Source organism: Procambarus clarkii, chromosome 32, assembly GCF_040958095.1.
Source record: "Procambarus clarkii isolate CNS0578487 chromosome 32, FALCON_Pclarkii_2.0, whole genome shotgun sequence".
NCBI lineage: Eukaryota > Metazoa > Arthropoda > Malacostraca > Decapoda > Cambaridae > Procambarus > Procambarus clarkii.
In genome coordinates this window covers 29,758,529-29,777,919 of record NC_091181.1, presented here as the reverse complement: position 1 = coordinate 29,777,919, position 19,391 = coordinate 29,758,529, and the positions used below count along the sequence as shown (strand labels likewise).

General features: G+C 48.8%; 2 protein-coding genes across 7 annotated transcripts in view; one reads left to right on the top strand and one right to left on the bottom strand.

Moving 5' to 3' along the window:
- LOC123759330 (muscle M-line assembly protein unc-89) overlaps nt 1-19,391 on the top strand; it is a 519,867-nt gene that overhangs the window by 401,339 nt on the left and 99,137 nt on the right. The gene's annotated exons all lie outside the window — the stretch shown is intronic.
- LOC123759329 (axoneme-associated protein mst101(2)) overlaps nt 3,794-19,391 on the bottom strand; it is a 19,621-nt gene continuing 4,023 nt past the window's right edge. The window contains exons 2-4 of one of the 2 annotated variants that reach the window (XM_069335074.1): nt 10,471-10,613; nt 7,444-8,137; nt 3,794-7,413 (exon numbers count right to left, since the gene is read on the bottom strand). In XM_069335074.1, coding sequence (XP_069191175.1) covers nt 4,052-7,413; nt 7,444-8,137; nt 10,471-10,578 — 4,164 coding nt within the window. In that variant the 5' untranslated portion in view covers nt 10,579-10,613 and the 3' untranslated portion in view covers nt 3,794-4,051. Of the gene's footprint in view, nt 8,138-10,470; nt 10,614-19,391 lie in introns of both variants that reach the window. The other variant, XM_045744228.2, reaches the window with a different exon arrangement.

Sequence of the window (19,391 nt, the reverse complement as noted above, 5' to 3'; positions counted from 1 at the left end):
AATGTTAACTTTCCATGACTAAAGTAAACTCGTGTATTCTCACCGAGAAATGGGGGTATACACTGGGTACGTTTAATAAATGGGGGGACGGCGTTTTTTTTTATATATAAAAGTCAAATGGAACGCATACAAGGTCACAATTACAAGTTCAACAAGCCACACTGGCAGACAGCTCAGGAATCTGTACATCAGTTAATTTGAGGGTCGAGAGGCGGGACCAATGAGCCGTAGCTCAACCCCCGCAAGCACAACTAGGTGAGTACACTGTAGGACTGAAAATTGGAGATGCTTTTTCACCTATAGGGTTATTAACCCAAGGAACCGCCTACCCGCCGTAGCCGTAAATGTCAAGACATTACTTCAAATTCTACATGTGGGGAAAAATTCCGGGAATAATGGGGGTGCCTTTGGCAAGCCGCTGGCTTCCTTCTCGTCGAGGCCACTAGAGAGATGTTTGCCCCTCAGGTAAATTCAGGTAAATTCGTACATTAAGCACTCATATATCTGTTTTGATCGCCAACCTGTTTTTATTATTAAAATAACCCGTTTTTTATTATTATTTCTTTCTTTCGACAAACATAAAATATTAGTGTGTTCCTATTTTGATATTAATTTTCTTCTTAACAGACATGGGCTAAAAATACACACATAAAATAGTCATCCCATAAGTACGATTTTTTAACGAGAGAAAACGTAATTAGAGGGCGCACTAATATACTCTTTGCATAGGATAGAGTGATAGAGATACTGTATATACAAGAGTTGTTACATTCTTGTACAGCCACTAGTACGCGTAACGTTTCGGGCAAGTCCTTAATCCTATGGTCCCTGGAATACGATCCCCTGCCGCGAAGAATCGTTTTTTCATCCAAGTACACATTTTACTGTTGCGTTAAACAGAGGCTACAGTTAAGGAATTGCGCCCAGTAAACCCTCCCCGGCCAGGATACAAACCCATGACATAGCGCTCGCGGAACGCCAAGCGAGTGTCTTACCACTACACCACGGAGACTAATTAAGTGAGTACATTACACAGTAGCTTAAGGAGGGGGGGGGATACAATATACAGTAAATACATGCCATTTAATAAATTTAAATAATATAGAGTAGCACGCTGTGCTCATCACCACTAATTCTTGCGTCAAAATCAATCTTTATCTCCTGTCTTCTGTGGAACCTTGGTCTTTCCTGCACAATTTTTTTTATTAATACATGAGGTACATCTACATTAGTACAGCTGCCCTAGACTATATGAAGTGGAGTACAGTGTGTCAAAAAAGCTAACTAGGTGCTGCTAAAAGATCCCCCATCACACAAGATGGTTAGTCATACAGAGGCTTGTGATAAGCGGTCTGCACTGGCAGACTCCGGATGCATTTTGAGGATATCATCAACACAAGAGTGAATAAGGTAGCAGTGGTAATACAAGTCCCCATCTCGCAGGATGGTTAGTCATACAGGGCCATGTGTTTAGTAGCCTGCACTGGCAAATTTTGGGTACACTGTGAGGATATCTTCAAGAATACGAGACAAGGGGTGTGTGGTTGAAATGGGTGGAAATCCTAAAGAGGTGGGATTACAAGTTAGTCTTGCACGCAAAGTTGAAGACATTCTGCACGCAATATAAGACATTCGCATTGAAAGCGACATGTTTTATAATTTTAAAGTAAATAGTTTTACTTTATTTTTTAAAATATTTTCATATAATTTTCCTTCCAAAGGTCTTTGTATGGTAACCAAACCCACATATCAGAAGATGTAGAAACGACAACATTTCGGTCCGTGCTGGACCATTACCAGGCAACCCGTTCTCGAGCTTTCTTATAGTCAATATTGACTTAATAAATACGTGCATATGTGACATACTAATTTATTGTGAATATTTTATTTTACCTTGAAAAGCTTCATAGAAAACACCGACCTTACCTAACCTTCTTAGTATGTTAAGATAAGCATCTTATTGTTTCGTAATTACAATTATTACTTAATCTATACTTACAATAGGTTAAGTAATATTTGTAATTACGAAGCAATAAGATGCTTATCTTAACATACTAAGAAGGTTAGGTAAGGTCGGTGTTTTCTATGAAGCTTTTCAAGTTAAACTAAAATATTCACAATAAATTAGTATGTCACATATGCACGTATTTATTAAGTTAATATTGACTTAAAGAAAGTGCGAGAACGGGTTGTACCAGTCGTCGTCCATCTTCTAATGTGTGGTCTGGTCATCTTATCTTCAGCCTCGTTATTGTGCCTCATCGTCTGCAAGGTCTTTTTGTACTTTCCCTCCTTCTAAAGAAAAGTCCTACTAACTGTTCAGAAGGAAATTCTTGTACTGTGTCTTCTTAAGAAATAACTTTGAATTTTGCTTGTAAATGAAGGCCTTGTAAAGAAAGTTCACGCACATTTTTCCTCAGAAGTCAGTATCAAAATTCAACTCTGTGGATGGACTGAATACGAGTATGAATGCTATGGCGAATACAGGTGGCAGAAGAGCAGTTGAGTGCCGGGAGGAGTTACCAGTCACTCTAACACACAAGAGGTTCGCCAATAGATGTTAAAGCCTATTTAACCCTAACCCAACCCAGATCGGGATGATAGCGGACAGAGTGTATCGTGATCCGGCCTGTACTCCTCTTGACATACCAGAATATATATATATATAATATGCGGAAAAATCGAGTTTGGTCTAACTCTTGTGTACGAGTTGACTGTATAACCCCGCTGTGAGGAGCAGTGTGTGTAATTACCTAAGTGTAGTTACAGGATAAGAGCTACGCTCGTGGTGTCCCGTCTTCCCAGCACTCTGTCATATAACGCTTTGAAACTACTGACGGTCTTGGCCTCCACCACCTTCTCACTTAACTTGTTCCAACCGTCTACCACTCTGTTTGCGAAAGTGAATTTTCTCATATTTCTTCGGCATCTTTGTTTAGTTAGTTTAAATCTATGACTCTTGTTCTTGAAGTTCCAGGTCTCAGGAAATCTTCCCTATCAATTTTATCAATTCCTGTTACTATTTTGTATGTTGTGATCATATCACCTCTTTTTCTTCTGTCTTCTAGTTTTGACATATTTAATGCCCCTAACCTGTCCCCGTAGCTCTTGCCCTTCAGTTCTGGGAGCCACTTAGTAGCATATCTTTGCACCTTTTCCAGTTTCTTGATGTGCTTCTTAAGATATGGGCACCACACAATCGCTGCATATTCTAGCTTTGGTCTAACAAAAGTCGTGAACAATTTCTTTAGTATTTCGCCATCCATGTATTTGTGTGCGCGCGCGCGCGTGCGCGCCTGCCAACTCGCCCCTCAACTAATAAGTTGCCTTTTTTACGTTATGGTAACTAACGGTATAAATTCAACCTACTATGAAAAGTATTGGCTTACAAATATCTACCATTTTCTTTGCATCGGTCTCGATAGGTTCGGTGGGTTACTTGGGTTCGTACGTTTCTGGTTAGGATAAGAGGTTGTATTGTGAAGGTTGTGGCAAATTATGAGAATGGTCTCCGACCACTTCAGCTCTACAGGAGGCAGGCTGCCGGGTGACAGGAGGCAGGCTGCCGGGTGACAGGAGGCAGGCTGCCGGTTGACAGGAGACAGGTGGAGGAGCAGGTGTGTGTGTGGGTCAATAGGCACCGTCGGCCAGACAGAGCGGCGCCAGCGAGGAAATTAACCTCGTTCGATGGCGGTCCTGGAACTGCCGTCTAGCACTGTCCATGGCAATTCCGCCCGGCAGTGTTCATGGCACTGTTTCTCAGGGGTCGAAGGTCATGAGTAATTCCACTGAACACATATTTAATGATTTTATTAACGCATTTCAGCTAACATATACAATATAATTTCACCAGCAGGGAATGCCGAAAAAGAAGTGACTTATTTGTACTAAGCACAAATACACTGTGACAGAGCCCATTTTTGTTTTTCGTAAAAAAAAAGTGTAGAAATCGATTATATTTAATTAAGATATCGTAGCTTTGTCAAATCCTGCCACAAGGTTGTTACAGGAAAACGCGAAGTTGATTTTTTTTCTTCTTTGCTTCATCATTTTACTTCTTCACTTTGCCTGTTTTATCCACTTGAGGTGGCGTCGGTGGAGGCGGGAGATCGAAGTCGTCGTCGGAGAGACCCGGAGCCTGCATGGCCTCCTCCATCAGAGTGGTGCCATCATCACCTCCAGGTTGTGTGAGGAAGGTGGAGATGGGCGCCAGGGGAGGCGGGCTGCCGAACACCTGGGCTGGAACCGGACCTCCAGCGGGCTCCCCAGTGCTCTCTTTAGGTAGGAAGCTGAAGGGAGCGGGAGCTGCTTGACTATTTGGGCTGAAGCTGAAAGGAGCACTGCCTTGGACTCGTGAACTGAAGCTAATGGAACCAGGGGCTGGCCCCTGGGAGCTGAAGCTACCAGGTGACGGTGCTGGACCCTGGAGGCTGAAGCTTCCAGATAAAGGTGCTGGACCTTGAGGGCTGAAGCTACCAAATGCAGGTGGTGGACCCTGGGGGCTGAAGCTTCCAGACGAAGGTGGTGGACCCTGGGGGCTGAAGCCTCCTGACGAAGGTGGTGGACCCTGGGGGCTGAAACCTCCAGACGAAGGTGGTGGACCCTGGGGGCTGAAGCTTCCAGAAGAAGGTGCTGGGCTTTGGGGGCTGAAGCTTCCAGATGAAGGTGCTGGACCGCGGGGGCTGAAGCTTCCAGATGTAGGCGCTGGACCCTGAGAACTCAAGGAAACAGTTGGAGGAACAGGGTCAAGTCCATGTGATAAGATTGAGCCCATTGCTGTTCCCAGAGCAGGAGAGAGTGCTGGTCCCAGAAGAGGAGCTGTGGAAGGGACTGAGGCCACAGCAGGTCCCATGGCAGGACCAAAGCTGGGCATAAACCCTTGCTTTAAGCTTGATGAAAGGACAGGCTGAGGTGGTGGTCCGAAGCCTGGGAATGACACTGGTTGTTGAGTTGGCTGTGGGCCAGGTGTAGACTTTGTGGCAGAGGGGGCTACTTGCACTCGAAGGTTCATCAGTGTAGGGGACGGGGGATCCTTCTGGGCTTGGTCAAGGGAAGGTGCTGCTGGCAACGTAGACGCCAAAGCTGGACCAAGTGGAGGCACAAACGTTGAAGCGAACCGCGGTGCCGGTGCGGGCTTTTGCTCCCCAACAGCTGGCGCTATGACGGAGTCGAGCACGGGTGCGAATCCTTTGGACAAGGTGGGTGTGGCCTGTGCTGGGGAGGGTTCGGGAAAAGGTGCAAGTCCAGGCAGTGGACCGACGAGGGTAGTTGGTTGAGATCCTTCCTCCTTCCTCTCGGGCTTGGCTACGAGGTCTGACTTGACGTCTGCTGCCTCAGGCTTCGTCTCGACTTTAGTCTCTGACACCTTTGCAGGTGCTGACGTGGGTTCCTCCTTTGCTGCGGGAGGTTTAGATGCTTCTTTTGGGGCAGAAGGTGTTGGGGTTGCGTCTGGTGGCGAGGTTTCTTTAGGTTCAGCTGGCGGTGGAAGTTGTGATGGTATTGGCGCTTCCTTCGCTGCAACAACTGCTGCCTCTGGTTTGGCCACTTTCTTTACTTCTAGTTTGGCTTTCTTCTCTTCAGGCTTGGCTTCTTTCTTTTCTTCTGGTTTGGCTTCTGCCTTTACTTCTGGTTTGGCTTCTGCCTTTACTTCTGGTTTGGCTTCTGCCTTTACTTCTGGTTTGGCTTCTGCCTTTACTTCTGGTTTGGCTTCTGCCTTTTCTTTTGGTTTGGCTTCTTTCTTTTCTTCTGGTTTGGCTGCTGGCTTTACTTCTGGTTTGGCTTCTGGCTTTACTTCTGGTTTGGCTTCTTTCTTTTCATCTGGTTTGGCTTCTGGCTTTACTTCTGGTTTGGCTTCTGGCTTTACTTCTGGCTTTACTTCTGGTTTGGCTTCTGGCTTTACTTCTGGTTTGGCTTCTGCCTTTACTTCTGGTTTGGCTTCTGGCTTTACTTCTGGTTTGGCTTCTGGCTTTACTTCTGGTTTGGCTTCTGGCTTTACTTCTGGTTTGGCTTCTGGCTTTACTTCTGGTTTGGCTTCTGGCTTTACTTCTGGTTTGGCTTCTGCCTTTACTTCTTGTTTGGCTTCTGGTTTGGATTTTTTCATTTCTTCTAATTTGGCTTCTTTCTTTTCTGATTTGACTTCTTTCTTTTTGTCTGGTTTGGCTTCTTTCTTTACTTCTGGTTTGGCTTCTGCTTTTACTTCTTGTTTGGCTTCCGCCTTAACTTCTGGTTTGGCTTCTGGCTTTACTTCTGGTTTGGCTTCCACCTTAACTTCTGGTTTGGCTTCCACCTTAACTTCTGGTTTGGTTTCTTTCTTTACTTCTGGCTTAGGTTTGGCTCCTTTTTTGACATTTTGCTTCTGTTCCCGTTTGGCTTCTTTTGCTTCTCGCTTTGACTCTCCCCTTGATTCTGGTTTGGCTTCCTTTACTTCTGGTTTGGCTTCCTTTGCTTCAGGTTTGGCTTCCTTTGCTTCTGGTTTGGCTTCTTTTGCTTCTGGTTTGGCTTCCTTTACTTCTGGTTTGGCTTCCTTTGCTTCTGGTTTGGCTTCCTTTGCTTCTGGTTTGGCTTCCTTTGCTTCTGGTTTGGCTTCTTTTGCTTCTGGTTTGGCTTCCTTTACTTCTGGTTTGGCTTCAGGTTTGGCTTCCTTTACTTCTGGTTTGGCTTCCTTTACTTCTGGTTTGGCTTCCTTTACTTCTGGTTTGGCTTCCTTTACTTCTGGTTTGACTTCCTTTACTTCTGGTTTGACTTCAGGTTTGGCTTCCTTTACTTCTGGTTTGGCTTCCTTTACTTCTGGTTTGGCTTCCTTTACTTCTGGTTTGACCTCCTTTACTTCTGGTTTGGCTTCAGGTTTGGCTTCCTTTGCTTCTGGTTTGGCTTCCTTTACTTCTGGTTTGGCTTCCTTTACTTCTGGTTTGGCTTCCGTTACTTCTGGTTTGGCTTCCTTTGCTTCTGGTTTGGCTTCCTTTACTTCTGGTTTGGCTTCCTTTACTTCTGGTTTGGCTTCCTTTACTTCTGGTTTGGCTTCCTTTACTTCTGGTTTGGCTTCCTTTACTTCTGGTTTGGCTTCCTTTGCTTCTGGTTTGGCTTCCTTTGCTTCTGGTTTGGCTTCCTTTGCTTCTGGTTTGGCTTCCTTTACTTCTGGTTTGGCTTCCTTTGCTTCTGGTTTGGCTTCTTTTGCTTCTGGTTTGGCTTCCTTTACTTCTGGTTTGGCTTCCTTTGCTTCTGGTTTGTCTTCCTTTACTTCTGGTTTGGCTTCCTTTGCTTCTGGTTTGGCTTCCTTTGCTTTAGTTTTGGCTTCTTTCTTTGTATCTGGTTTGCCTCTTTTCTTTGCTTCTTGTTTGGCTTCCTTTGGTTTGTGTTTTACTTCCTCTGTGGTTCCTACTTCGGGTAATTGTGCTGGTTCTACGGCCGGCTGTGCTGCTGGGATTGGTTCTACAGCCGGCTGTGGTGCTGGGGCTGGTTCTGCAACCGGCTGTGGTGCTGGTTCTACGGCCGGCTGTGGTGCTGGTTCTACGGCCGGCTGTGGTGCTCGTGCTGGTTGTACAGCTGGCTGCGGCGCTGGTTCTACGGCCGGCTGTGGTGCTGGTGCTGCTACTGGTTCTACAGCCGGCTGTGGTGCTGCTGCAGCTACGGGTTCCGCAGCTGGCTGCTGGACGGGCTGCTGTCGCGCCGCTGTAACTGGTGCCTTCTGCTTAGTCGGGGGTGCCATCCCTGCAGCCTTAGGTTTCCTCTTCGACTCAGGGGTCGCTGTTGACGGCGTCTCTGAGGCGGCTTCGGTAGCCTCCGGGGCGGCGTCAGCTGCTTCTGGGACTTCCTTCTCGCTTTCGGAGGCTTTATTCTTCTTCTCTCTGGGAGGTTTTTCCTTCCTCTGAGGCTTGAGCTTCTCGGTGTCTGCCGGAGGAGCTGCCGCCGCCGCCGCAGGCTCCTTCGAGTGCCCAACAGTCTCTGCTGTGGCAGAGGGTTCTGCTGCGGGCTGTGGCTTCTTGGCCGGCTTTTTGGCCTTCTCGGGTTTCTTGGGTTTGTCTTGAGCTGGCTGGTCTGGCTTAGGTTTACTGTTCTGATTGTCAGTGCTGGCGCTGGCTTCTTGAAGCTGCTGCTTGAGACGCCGCTTCTGCTTCCTTGTCATAGGCGGGTTGTCCGGCTGTGGGAAAGATACAAGTGTTAGTCCCTCTTCGTAAATACCACGTTAGCAACAGTGCAAACATTAGCCACAGAGCAGAACAAACATTAGCCACAGAGCAGAAGAAACATTAGCCACAGAGCAGAAGAAACATTAGCCACAGAGCAGAACAAACATTAGCCACAGAGCAGAAGAAACATTAGCCACAGAGCAGAAGAAACATTAGCCACAGAGCAGAGCAAACATTAGCCACAGAGCAGAGCAAACATTAGCCACAGAGCAGAACAAACATTAGCCACAGAGCAGAACAAACATTAGCCACAGAGCAGAACAAACATTAGCCACAGAGCAGAACAAACATTAGCCACAGTGCAAAACAACAATCTTGCTACAACACAGACATTAACCTCCGACACAACACAGACATTAACCTCCGACACAACACAGACATTAACCTCCGACACAACACAGACATTAACCTCCGACACAACACAGACATTAACCCTGACACAACACAGACATTATAGACAAAGAAGTCACTCTAAAGTGATATATTATATATATCAGTGAGGAAATTAGTTGGAGCAGTGCCTGGGACTCGAACCTGCGACCACGGAATTTCCCCCCCCCCTCCCCCCAGGCGTGCGACCCTTATCCTCGTCTCCACCACAACATAAACGTTTAACTGTTATAACACACACAAATCACCACCACAGTATAAACGTTAGTACCACCACAACGTTAGTACCACCACAACGTTAGTACCACCACAACGTTAGTACCACCACAACGTTAGTACCACCACAACGTTAGTACCACCACAACGTTAGTACCACCACAACGTTAGTACCACCACAACGTTAGTACCACCAGAACGTTAGTACCACCACAACGTTAGTACCACTCAAAAACAACCCGTCCTCCTCATAGAACGACGTATTTTGACGTATACTCTACCCAAGGCCAGACACTGGTAAGCGGCTCGTGAGATTGACGTATTGTCCCGTTTTCTGTTCGGGGTCCTCTGGTATGTTGTTGTTTAAGATTCGCTACTTGGAACAAAAAGTTCCAAGTAGCACGGGCTATGGTGAGCCCGTAGTTCCTCTGGTAGGTTAGGATAAGGGCACTTTAGTACGTCAGTTTCTGGGCGTTGGGGGACGCTGGCGAGGGCGGGCTGACAGGAGGCCCAGAGTAAACACTAGCCTCGCTACTCAAGGGCGACTAATCAAAACAAACACCTACATTATGACGCAACACACTATAGCTTTAACACAACTCAAGTGCCAGATTATGGCACTTAAGGTGGCACTCTGTACTCACCGTGATGGGTGCACTTAAGGTGGCACTCTGTACTCACCGTGATGGATGCACTTAAGGTGGCACTCTGTACTCACCGTGATGGATGCACTTAAGGTGGCTCTCTGTACTCACCGTGATGGGTGCACTTAAGGTGGCTCTCTGTACTCACCGTGATGGATGCACTTAAGGTCTCACTCTGTACTCACCGTGATGGGTGCACTTAAGGTGGCACTCTGTACTCACCGTGATGGATGCACTTAAGGTCTCACTCTGTACTCACCGTGATGGATGCACTTAAGGTGGCTCTCTGTACTCACCGTGATGGGTGCACTTAAGGTGGCTTTCTGTACTCACCGTGATGGATGCACTTAAGGTCTCACTCTGTACTCACCGTGATGAATACACTTAAGGTCTCACTCTGTACTCACCGTGATGGGTGCACTTAAGGTGGCACTCTGTACTCACCGTGATGGATGCACTTAAGGTGGCTCTCTGTACTCACCGTGATGGGTGCACTTAAGGTGGCTCTCTGTACTCACCGTGATGGATGCACTTAAGGTGGCTCTCTGTACTCACCGTGATGGGTGCACTTAAGGTGGCACTCTGTACTCACCGTGATGGATGCACTTAAGGTCTCACTCTGTACTCACCGTGATGGGTGCACTTAAGGTGGCTCTCTGTACTCACCGTGATGGATGCACTTAAGGTCTCACTCTGTACTCACCGTGATAAATACACTTAAGGTGGCACTCTGTACTCACCGTGATGAATACACTTAAGGTGGCTCTCTGTACTCACCGTGATGGATGCACTTAAGGTCTCACTCTGTACTCACCGTGATGGATGCACTTATGGTCACACTCTGTACTCACAGTGATGGATACACCTAAGGTGCCACTCTGTACTCACTGTGATGAATACACTTAAGGTCACACTGTACTCACCATGACGGATACACTTAAGGTCACACTCTGTACTCACCCTGACGGATACACTTAAGGCCACACTCTGTACTCACCCTGACGGATGCACTTAAGGTGGCACTCTGTACTCACCCTGACCTTGTGCCACCACTCATTCTTGATCTGGCTCTCCTTGTACTCCTCGAGGCCGTTCTCGAAGGACAGCCATGCACCCTGCCCCGGCCTGCTCCTGCCTGACATTGTGAGTGTGTGTGTGTGTGTATATGTGTGCGCGCCTGGTGAGGAGAGGCGGCCGTCGGTGAGCCGTTTACGGTGGTAATGAGGGAGGGGAGTAGTGAGGCAGGAGGAGGAGGAGGAGGAGGAAAGAGGCAGGAAGTATAAGATAACAAAAGGAAGAGAAAATAATATACGATAAGAACCTATGATGCTTCCAAGTGAGAGTTATCTTAAGGTGATGCTTTAACACTATGTAGGGTGTTGCATATGCACTTAGGACTATGCAAGGTGTTGCGTATACACTTAGGACTATACAAGGTGTTGCGTATACACTTAGGACTGTACAAGGTGTTGCATATGCACTTAGGACTATACAAGGTGTTGCGTATGCACTTAGGACTATACAAGGTGTTGCGTATGCACTTAGGCCTATACAGGGTGTTGCATATGCACTTGTTGCTGCTCACAGGAGGGGTATGGGGTCCACTGCCGCTCACAGGAGGGGTATGGGGTCCACTGCCGCTCACAGGAGGGGTATGGGGTCCACTGCCGCTCACAGGATGGGTATGGGGTCCACTGTCGCTCACAGGATGGGTATGGGGTCCACTGCCGCTCACAGGATGGGTATGGGGTCCACTGCCGCTCACAGGATGGGTATGGGGTCCACTGCCGCTCACAGGATGGGTATGGGGTCCACTGTCGCTCACAGGATGGGTATGGGGTCCACTGCCGCTCACAGGATGGGTATGGGGTCCACTGCCGCTCACAGGATGGGTATGGGGTCCACTGTCGCTCACAGGATGGGTATGGGGTCCACTGCCGCTCACAGGATGGGTATGGGGTCCACTGCCGCTCACAGGATGGGTATGGGGTCCACTGTCGCTCACAGGATGGGTATGGGGTCCACTGCCGCTCACAGGATGGGTATGGGGTCCACTGCCGCTCACAGGATGGGTATGGGGTCCACTGTCGCTCACAGGATGGGTATGGGGTCCACTGTCGCTCACAGGATGGGTATGGGGTCCACTGTCGCTCACAGGATGGGTATGGGGTCCACTGTCGCTCACAGGATGGGTATGGGGTCCACTGTCGCTCACAGGATGGGTATGGGGTCCACTGCCGCTCACAGGATGGGTATGGGGTCCACTGTCGCTCACAGGATGGGTATGGGGTCCACTGTCGCTCACAGGATGGGTATGGGGTCCACTGTCGCTCACAGGATGGGTATGGGGTCCACTGCCGCTCACAGGATGGGTATGGGGTCCACTGCCGCTCACAGGATGGGTATGGGGTCCACTGTCGCTCACAGGATGGGTATGGGGTCCACTGTCGCTCACAGGATGGGTATGGGGTCCACTGTCGCTCACAGGATGGGTATGGGGTCCACTGCCGCTCACAGGAGGGGTATGGGGTCCACTGCCGCTCACAGGATGGGTATGGGGTCCACTGTCGCTCACAGGATGGGTATGGGGTCCACTGCCGCTCACAGGAGGGGTATGGGGTCCACTGCCGCTCACAGGATGGGTATGGGGTCCACTGTCGCTCACAGGATGGGTATGGGGTCCACTGTCGCTCACAGGAGGGGTATGGGGTCCACTGTCGCTCACAGGAGGGGTATGGGGTCCACTGCCGCTCACAGGATGGGTATGGGGTCCACTGCCGCTCACAGGATGGGTATGGGGTCCACTGTCGCTCACAGGATGGGTATGGGGTCCACTGCCGCTCACAGGATGGGTATGGGGTCCACTGCCGCTCACAGGAGGGGTATGGGGTCCACTGCCGCTCACAGGATGGGTATGGGGTCCACTGTCGCTCACAGGATGGGTATGGGGTCCACTGCCGCTCACAGGAGGGGTATGGGGTCCACTGCCGCTCACAGGAGGGGTATGGGGTCCACTGCCGCTCACAGGAGGGGTATGGGGTCCACTGCCGCTCACAGGATGGGTATGGGGTCCACTGTCGCTCACAGGATGGGTATGGGGTCCACTGCCGCTCACAGGATGGGTATGGGGTCCACTGCCGCTCACAGGATGGGTATGGGGTCCACTGCCGCTCACAGGATGGGTATGGGGTCCACTGTCGCTCACAGGATGGGTATGGGGTCCACTGCCGCTCACAGGATGGGTATGGGGTCCACTGCCGCTCACAGGATGGGTATGGGGTCCACTGTCGCTCACAGGATGGGTATGGGGTCCACTGCCGCTCACAGGATGGGTATGGGGTCCACTGCCGCTCACAGGATGGGTATGGGGTCCACTGTCGCTCACAGGATGGGTATGGGGTCCACTGCCGCTCACAGGATGGGTATGGGGTCCACTGCCGCTCACAGGATGGGTATGGGGTCCACTGTCGCTCACAGGATGGGTATGGGGTCCACTGTCGCTCACAGGATGGGTATGGGGTCCACTGTCGCTCACAGGATGGGTATGGGGTCCACTGTCGCTCACAGGATGGGTATGGGGTCCACTGTCGCTCACAGGATGGGTATGGGGTCCACTGCCGCTCACAGGATGGGTATGGGGTCCACTGTCGCTCACAGGATGGGTATGGGGTCCACTGTCGCTCACAGGATGGGTATGGGGTCCACTGTCGCTCACAGGATGGGTATGGGGTCCACTGCCGCTCACAGGATGGGTATGGGGTCCACTGCCGCTCACAGGATGGGTATGGGGTCCACTGTCGCTCACAGGATGGGTATGGGGTCCACTGTCGCTCACAGGATGGGTATGGGGTCCACTGTCGCTCACAGGATGGGTATGGGGTCCACTGCCGCTCACAGGAGGGGTATGGGGTCCACTGCCGCTCACAGGATGGGTATGGGGTCCACTGTCGCTCACAGGATGGGTATGGGGTCCACTGCCGCTCACAGGAGGGGTATGGGGTCCACTGCCGCTCACAGGATGGGTATGGGGTCCACTGTCGCTCACAGGATGGGTATGGGGTCCACTGTCGCTCACAGGAGGGGTATGGGGTCCACTGTCGCTCACAGGAGGGGTATGGGGTCCACTGCCGCTCACAGGATGGGTATGGGGTCCACTGCCGCTCACAGGATGGGTATGGGGTCCACTGTCGCTCACAGGATGGGTATGGGGTCCACTGCCGCTCACAGGATGGGTATGGGGTCCACTGCCGCTCACAGGAGGGGTATGGGGTCCACTGCCGCTCACAGGATGGGTATGGGGTCCACTGTCGCTCACAGGATGGGTATGGGGTCCACTGCCGCTCACAGGAGGGGTATGGGGTCCACTGCCGCTCACAGGATGGGTATGGGGTCCACTGCCGCTCACAGGAGGGGTATGGGGTCCACTGCCGCTCACAGGATGGGTATGGGGTCCACTGCCGCTCACAGGATGGGTATGGGGTCCACTGCCGCTCACAGGAGGGGTATGGGGTCCACTGCCGCTCACAGGAGGGGTATGGGGTCCACTGCCGCTCACAGGAGGGGTATGGGGTCCACTGCCGCTCACAGGATGGGTATGGGGTCCACTGCCGCTCACAGGATGGGTATGGGGTCCACTGCCGCTCACAGGATGGGTATGGGGTCCACTGCCGCTCACAGGATGGGTATGGGGTCCACTGCCGCTCACAGGAGGGGTATGGGGTCCACTGTCGCTCACAGGATGGGTATGGGGTCCACTGCCGCTCACAGGATGGGTATGGGGTCCACTGCCGCTCACAGGATGCATATGACACACATAATAAATGAACCACCTTAAAAGTGGCAAAACAGTATTTCAAAGTCGAAAGTTAAACTAATTGTACAACTTACCAACACTTTAAAATAGGGGAACACACATTATAGGATGAAGTGGTGTACAATGACACACAACACATACGCCTACAGCAGCACCAAAGTGCCTGCACTAATGACGAAGAATTGGAAAGAACAAATTAAATTGGGAATTAAAATAGGGAGAGAGAGAGAGAGAGAGAGAGAGAGAGAGAGAGAGAGAGAGAGAGAGAGAGAGATAGAGAGATATAGACAGATAGATAACAAATATAACAAAGACCAAAAGGACAATTTATGTCAATACTATGCAATCCTATGTAATGTTATGCAATAAATTCTATGTATTACTATGAAATAAAAGGCACAGGGGAATTGGAAAACAGAAAAGAATGCAGTTGCATACATACATACATACATACATACATACATACATACATACATACATACATACATACGTACGTACTAAGAAATTCATAAATATGCATACGAAGAACAATGCAGATTCGAAGCAGGATAAAGCGCTAAGCCATTATGACTATATAGCACTTGGAAGGGATCAGGATAAGGATGTAGGATGAGGACGGGGAGGAAAGGAATCGTGGCCAACCACTTGGACGGTCGGGGATTGAACACCGACCTGCATGAAGCAAGCCCGTAGCTCTACCGTCCAGCCCAAATGGTTGGGCAAGTTACGTTATTTTCACTCATGAATGTACAAGACCTTTGAAAGGTAATGAAAATGCTAAAATCTATGGAATTAAGATTTTCAGGTGAAAGACATGAAACTTTACACACCTGGTGGAAGGTTGGAGAAAGTCAATATAAAATGTTCCCTTTTTTTTGTTATAGATTTGGAGGGAAGCAGAAATAGAGTACGATAAGCATGGCATGCATAAATGCATGGTATTGCAGCATGCTATCATGCTATTCGCTATATACACTCCGGAGTCTCAAACTCTTACTCCCGAAGCACCATACAGCCTACGACGACTACGGATTATTGGTTCAAGAATATTTCGGCGAACGAAAATTTCCCCAAAATTGGAACAGAGAAATTACAGAGAGCAAAAATTTCAGTTGATAATTGATTTAAGAAACACAAAATTCAGTATCATATAACGAGAATGGAAAACTCCCCAAATACTTCTTTAAATATGCAGAGAGAGAATGAGAATATCTGCATGCAAAATACCTTGCAAAAGGAGATGTGTACGCCGATGATAAGACATTTAGATATGTTCAGAAAGAACGAAACGAAGCCGTGTCTAGTAAGGAACCACACAATGCAAGATGATGATCCTCAAAACTCGAGTATATAGTCTTGGTCCACACACAAATATAATGGATATAACAAGCCCCTCAAACTTGAAAATATAAATAGACATCACATCCGTACATTCACCTCCGGGTCCCTATTTCCGGAATTTTTGGTTGTAAATAAAGTACAAAATATAATTAGTACGGGCACATGGTATATCAAGGAGAACTATTATGGAGGCAGGCAGCATCCTGCAGCCTTAAGCACTCGTTGTACCACTATACTTCATAGGGTTGAAGGTTGAACCTATAGGGTTGAGGCTTTAACTTGAGGTCAACCTTCAGACCGGTCGCACTTGCATCACCCACAAGAGTGCGCTTAGAAGCCAATTTGCCAGATTTATGGATTAGAATGAGGTCAATAATCCAGGTATACATGGCTCTAGAATTTTTTGGGGGCGTTGTATACACCAATTTTGCCAATGGTTTTGGAAAATGTGCCAATAAAATGGTCAAATGAGACCTGGAGAAGTAGAGAGAGATGGACGTTACATCTTCTACCAAAGATTGCGGAGAGTGGCAGTAAGTCCAACACAATCGGCCAGTCCCCCACACTTCGTTCTCTGACATAGATACTTGAGACAGCTTGGCACGTCCCAGCTGTGTCTGGGTACAAGTGACAGGATGAACAACCCAGCGGGTTTTCTTCCTTTTGGGGAGTGTTGTACACGCTGCTATGGCGGTGTGTCCACTCACAAGATGAGTGGCGCTGCCCAATAAGCTCGCCCCTCGGGGCAAAATTTAAAACATAGATAAGAAAGCAACCCATTGTTTCGTGTCATTCACCATAGACCTACGTTGGTCATACAATGTTAGTATTATTATTATTGACATCTTTATTGACAAAATTTAATTACAATTTTGCCTACTCTGAGGATTTCAATTAAGTCTTATTAAAGTGAGGGTAATGCTGGTATTCACTGTCACACAGGACAGAGGGTCATACACAAGACAATAGGTCTAAACTGTAGGCTGAAGCATATATATATCATGGTTACAATCAATGTTTTAATGTACGAATATTTAAAATCAACTTTTTATTGTGCACTGCTACACAAGGACAGGGATGGGTTTATAAGAGTTCATTTTCATAAGGAAATGGACAAGCAAATTTTGGATAAATTGTTAGGATGTCGTCCAGTACAGCAGATTCAATGAAACAGTTACACACTTGGTGGTACAAGAGGGCAGAAGGTCTGAAATCTTTTACGGTTTCACATTCAACAATATAGTGTTCTAGTGAATGCATTAAAGGTTTGTTACAGAGTTTGCAATCTGAATATTCTGGTAGTGGCTCAGCCTCACTAACCTCCCATGTTAGTATTCACTTTTGCCTCCACAAGACCCAGACCAAATAACCAAGCCATAAAAAAAATCATACCCACCCAATAAGAAAAACTAAACCTAGTTATTAATAAAATGGTGTGCCATTGACCTAGACAAGCGAGGGCATGAGCGAGCCACCGACTAAGCCGGCCATCACGCCACTAGTATCGACCCTCCCACAGAGGCATCCATGGAGTAACCAGGCGCCTTTAAGGCTGGATTATAACACTGCCAGGCACTTGTTGCTCGGCTGCCCGGGGTGTGAGTTGTGGTCTCTCCTCCTTACCCCTCTCCCTTCGTCTCTCCCCCACCACCTCTCTCCCCATCTCTTTCTCTCCCCCACCACCTCTCTCCCCACCTCTTTCTCTCCCCCTCTCTCTCCCTCCCCCCCCCACCTCTCTCTCCTCCACCTCTTTCACACCACCTCTCTCCTTCCACCTCCCCCCTCTCTCCTCTCCTCTCCTCTCCTCCTCCTCTCCCTCTCATCTCCTCTCCCCACCTCCTCCTCCCTTCTATACCTCAACCCTCAATCCTCGTCCCTCCTTTATTTAATTTCCATCTCAATACTCCCCTCCCATCTTTGGGCTCGCTGCCTGCACACCCTCAGTCAACACAATTCTTTAAGAATTGGTAATTTCCTGACTCAACAAACTGAATGAACAATGAACAGAGAATTTGCATAAAGAATTCCAGTGTAGTTGGCTGTACTTTTGGAGCATTGAACAAACAAGTGATTCCTGGCCTCTGCATCCCCCGCCCCCCCCCCCCACTCCCAGTATAATCTCTCTTCCTCCCAGTATAATCTGGGAGTGGAGGGGGGGGTATAATCTCCCAGTATAATCTCTCTTCCTCCCTACTTTCTTGTTCTCTCTCTTCTGCTTGGTCGTTGTTGGCTATTTTATTCGCCTCTCGACCTGCTTCTCTTCAGCCTTCCTCGTCTCTCCTCTTCTTTTTCTCTTTTATTTGTCGGTGTTGGTCACACTCCTGCCCATACTGGAGCGGTGGTGGTGGAGCCGCCGCCACTAGTGTGGAGGAGCCGCCGCCATTAGTGTGGTGGTGGGGTGGAGCGAGACTGGCTGATTCGTGTTGTTTTAAAAGCAATATCCAAGAGGAGACAAGCTGGACACGCGGCTGTTGCCGGGAGCGCCTACCACACTCACCCCCTGGATGAGGCAACTTGTCACCACCCTCACTACACCAACACTGGCCAAATATAATTTAATGTAAACTTAGTTTACGTTAATGGTTATGCATTGGTAAACCCGAGTGTGAAAGAGATCAAGAGTAATGAACTAGGGGCCTCCTGGATGTAAAGCCATTCAACAAATCGTGTTCTGGGAGAAAGTACACATAATTAGGGTTTTAAAACGAGCTTCGACTCCCTGTTTGATGTTGATAAAACAGGACAGGTCACGTGCAACACCTCTCTTTACCCCTCCCCCAACCACAACCAAAAGAAACACACAGACACACACACACACAGACACACACACAGACACACACACACACACACACACACACACACACACACACACACACACACACACACACACACACACACACACACACACACACACACACACACACACATAAGGATAAGACAGGACAGAGATGGTTGGGCAGACTGCATATTTCTGGACTGCCAAAAAGCCTTTGATACAGTACCGCACATGAGACTGCTGTTCAAGCTCGAGAGGCAGGCGGGGGTGGGGGGAAAGGTCCTAGCATGGATAAGGAACTACCTAACAGGAAGGAGCCAAAGAGTTACGGTAAGGGGCGAGAAGTCGGACTGGCGAACAGTAACAAGTGGAGTACCACAAGGATCGGTGCTGGGACCAATTCTATTTCTTGTATATGTTAACGACATGTTTACAGGCGTAGAGTCCTACATGTCGATGTTTGCGGATGACGCAAAGTTGATGAGAAGAGTTGTGACAGATGAGGATTGCAGGATCCTCCAAGAGGACCTGAACAGGTTGCAGAGATGGTCAGAGAAATGGCTACTGGAATTCAACACGAGCAAATGTAAAGTTATGGAAATGGGACTAGGAGATAGGAGACCAAAGGGACAGTACACAATGAAGGGGAACAGCCTACCTGTAACGACGCGTGAAAGAGACCTGGGGGTGGACGTAACACCTAATCTATCTCCTGAGGCACATATAAATAGGATAACGACAGCAGCGTACTCTACACTGGCAAAAGTTAGAACATCATTCAGAAACCTAAGTAAGGAGGCATTTAGGGCGCTTTACACTGCCTACGTAAGGCCAGTCTTAGAGTATGCCGCCTCATCATGGAGTCCCCATCTGAAGAAGCATATAATGAAACTGGAAAAGGTTCAGAGGTTTGCAACGAGACTCGTCCCAGAGCTACGAGGGATGGGGTATGAAGAGCGCCTGAGGGAACTGTGCCTTACGACACTAGAAAGAAGAAGGGAGAGGGGGGACATGATAGGAACGTA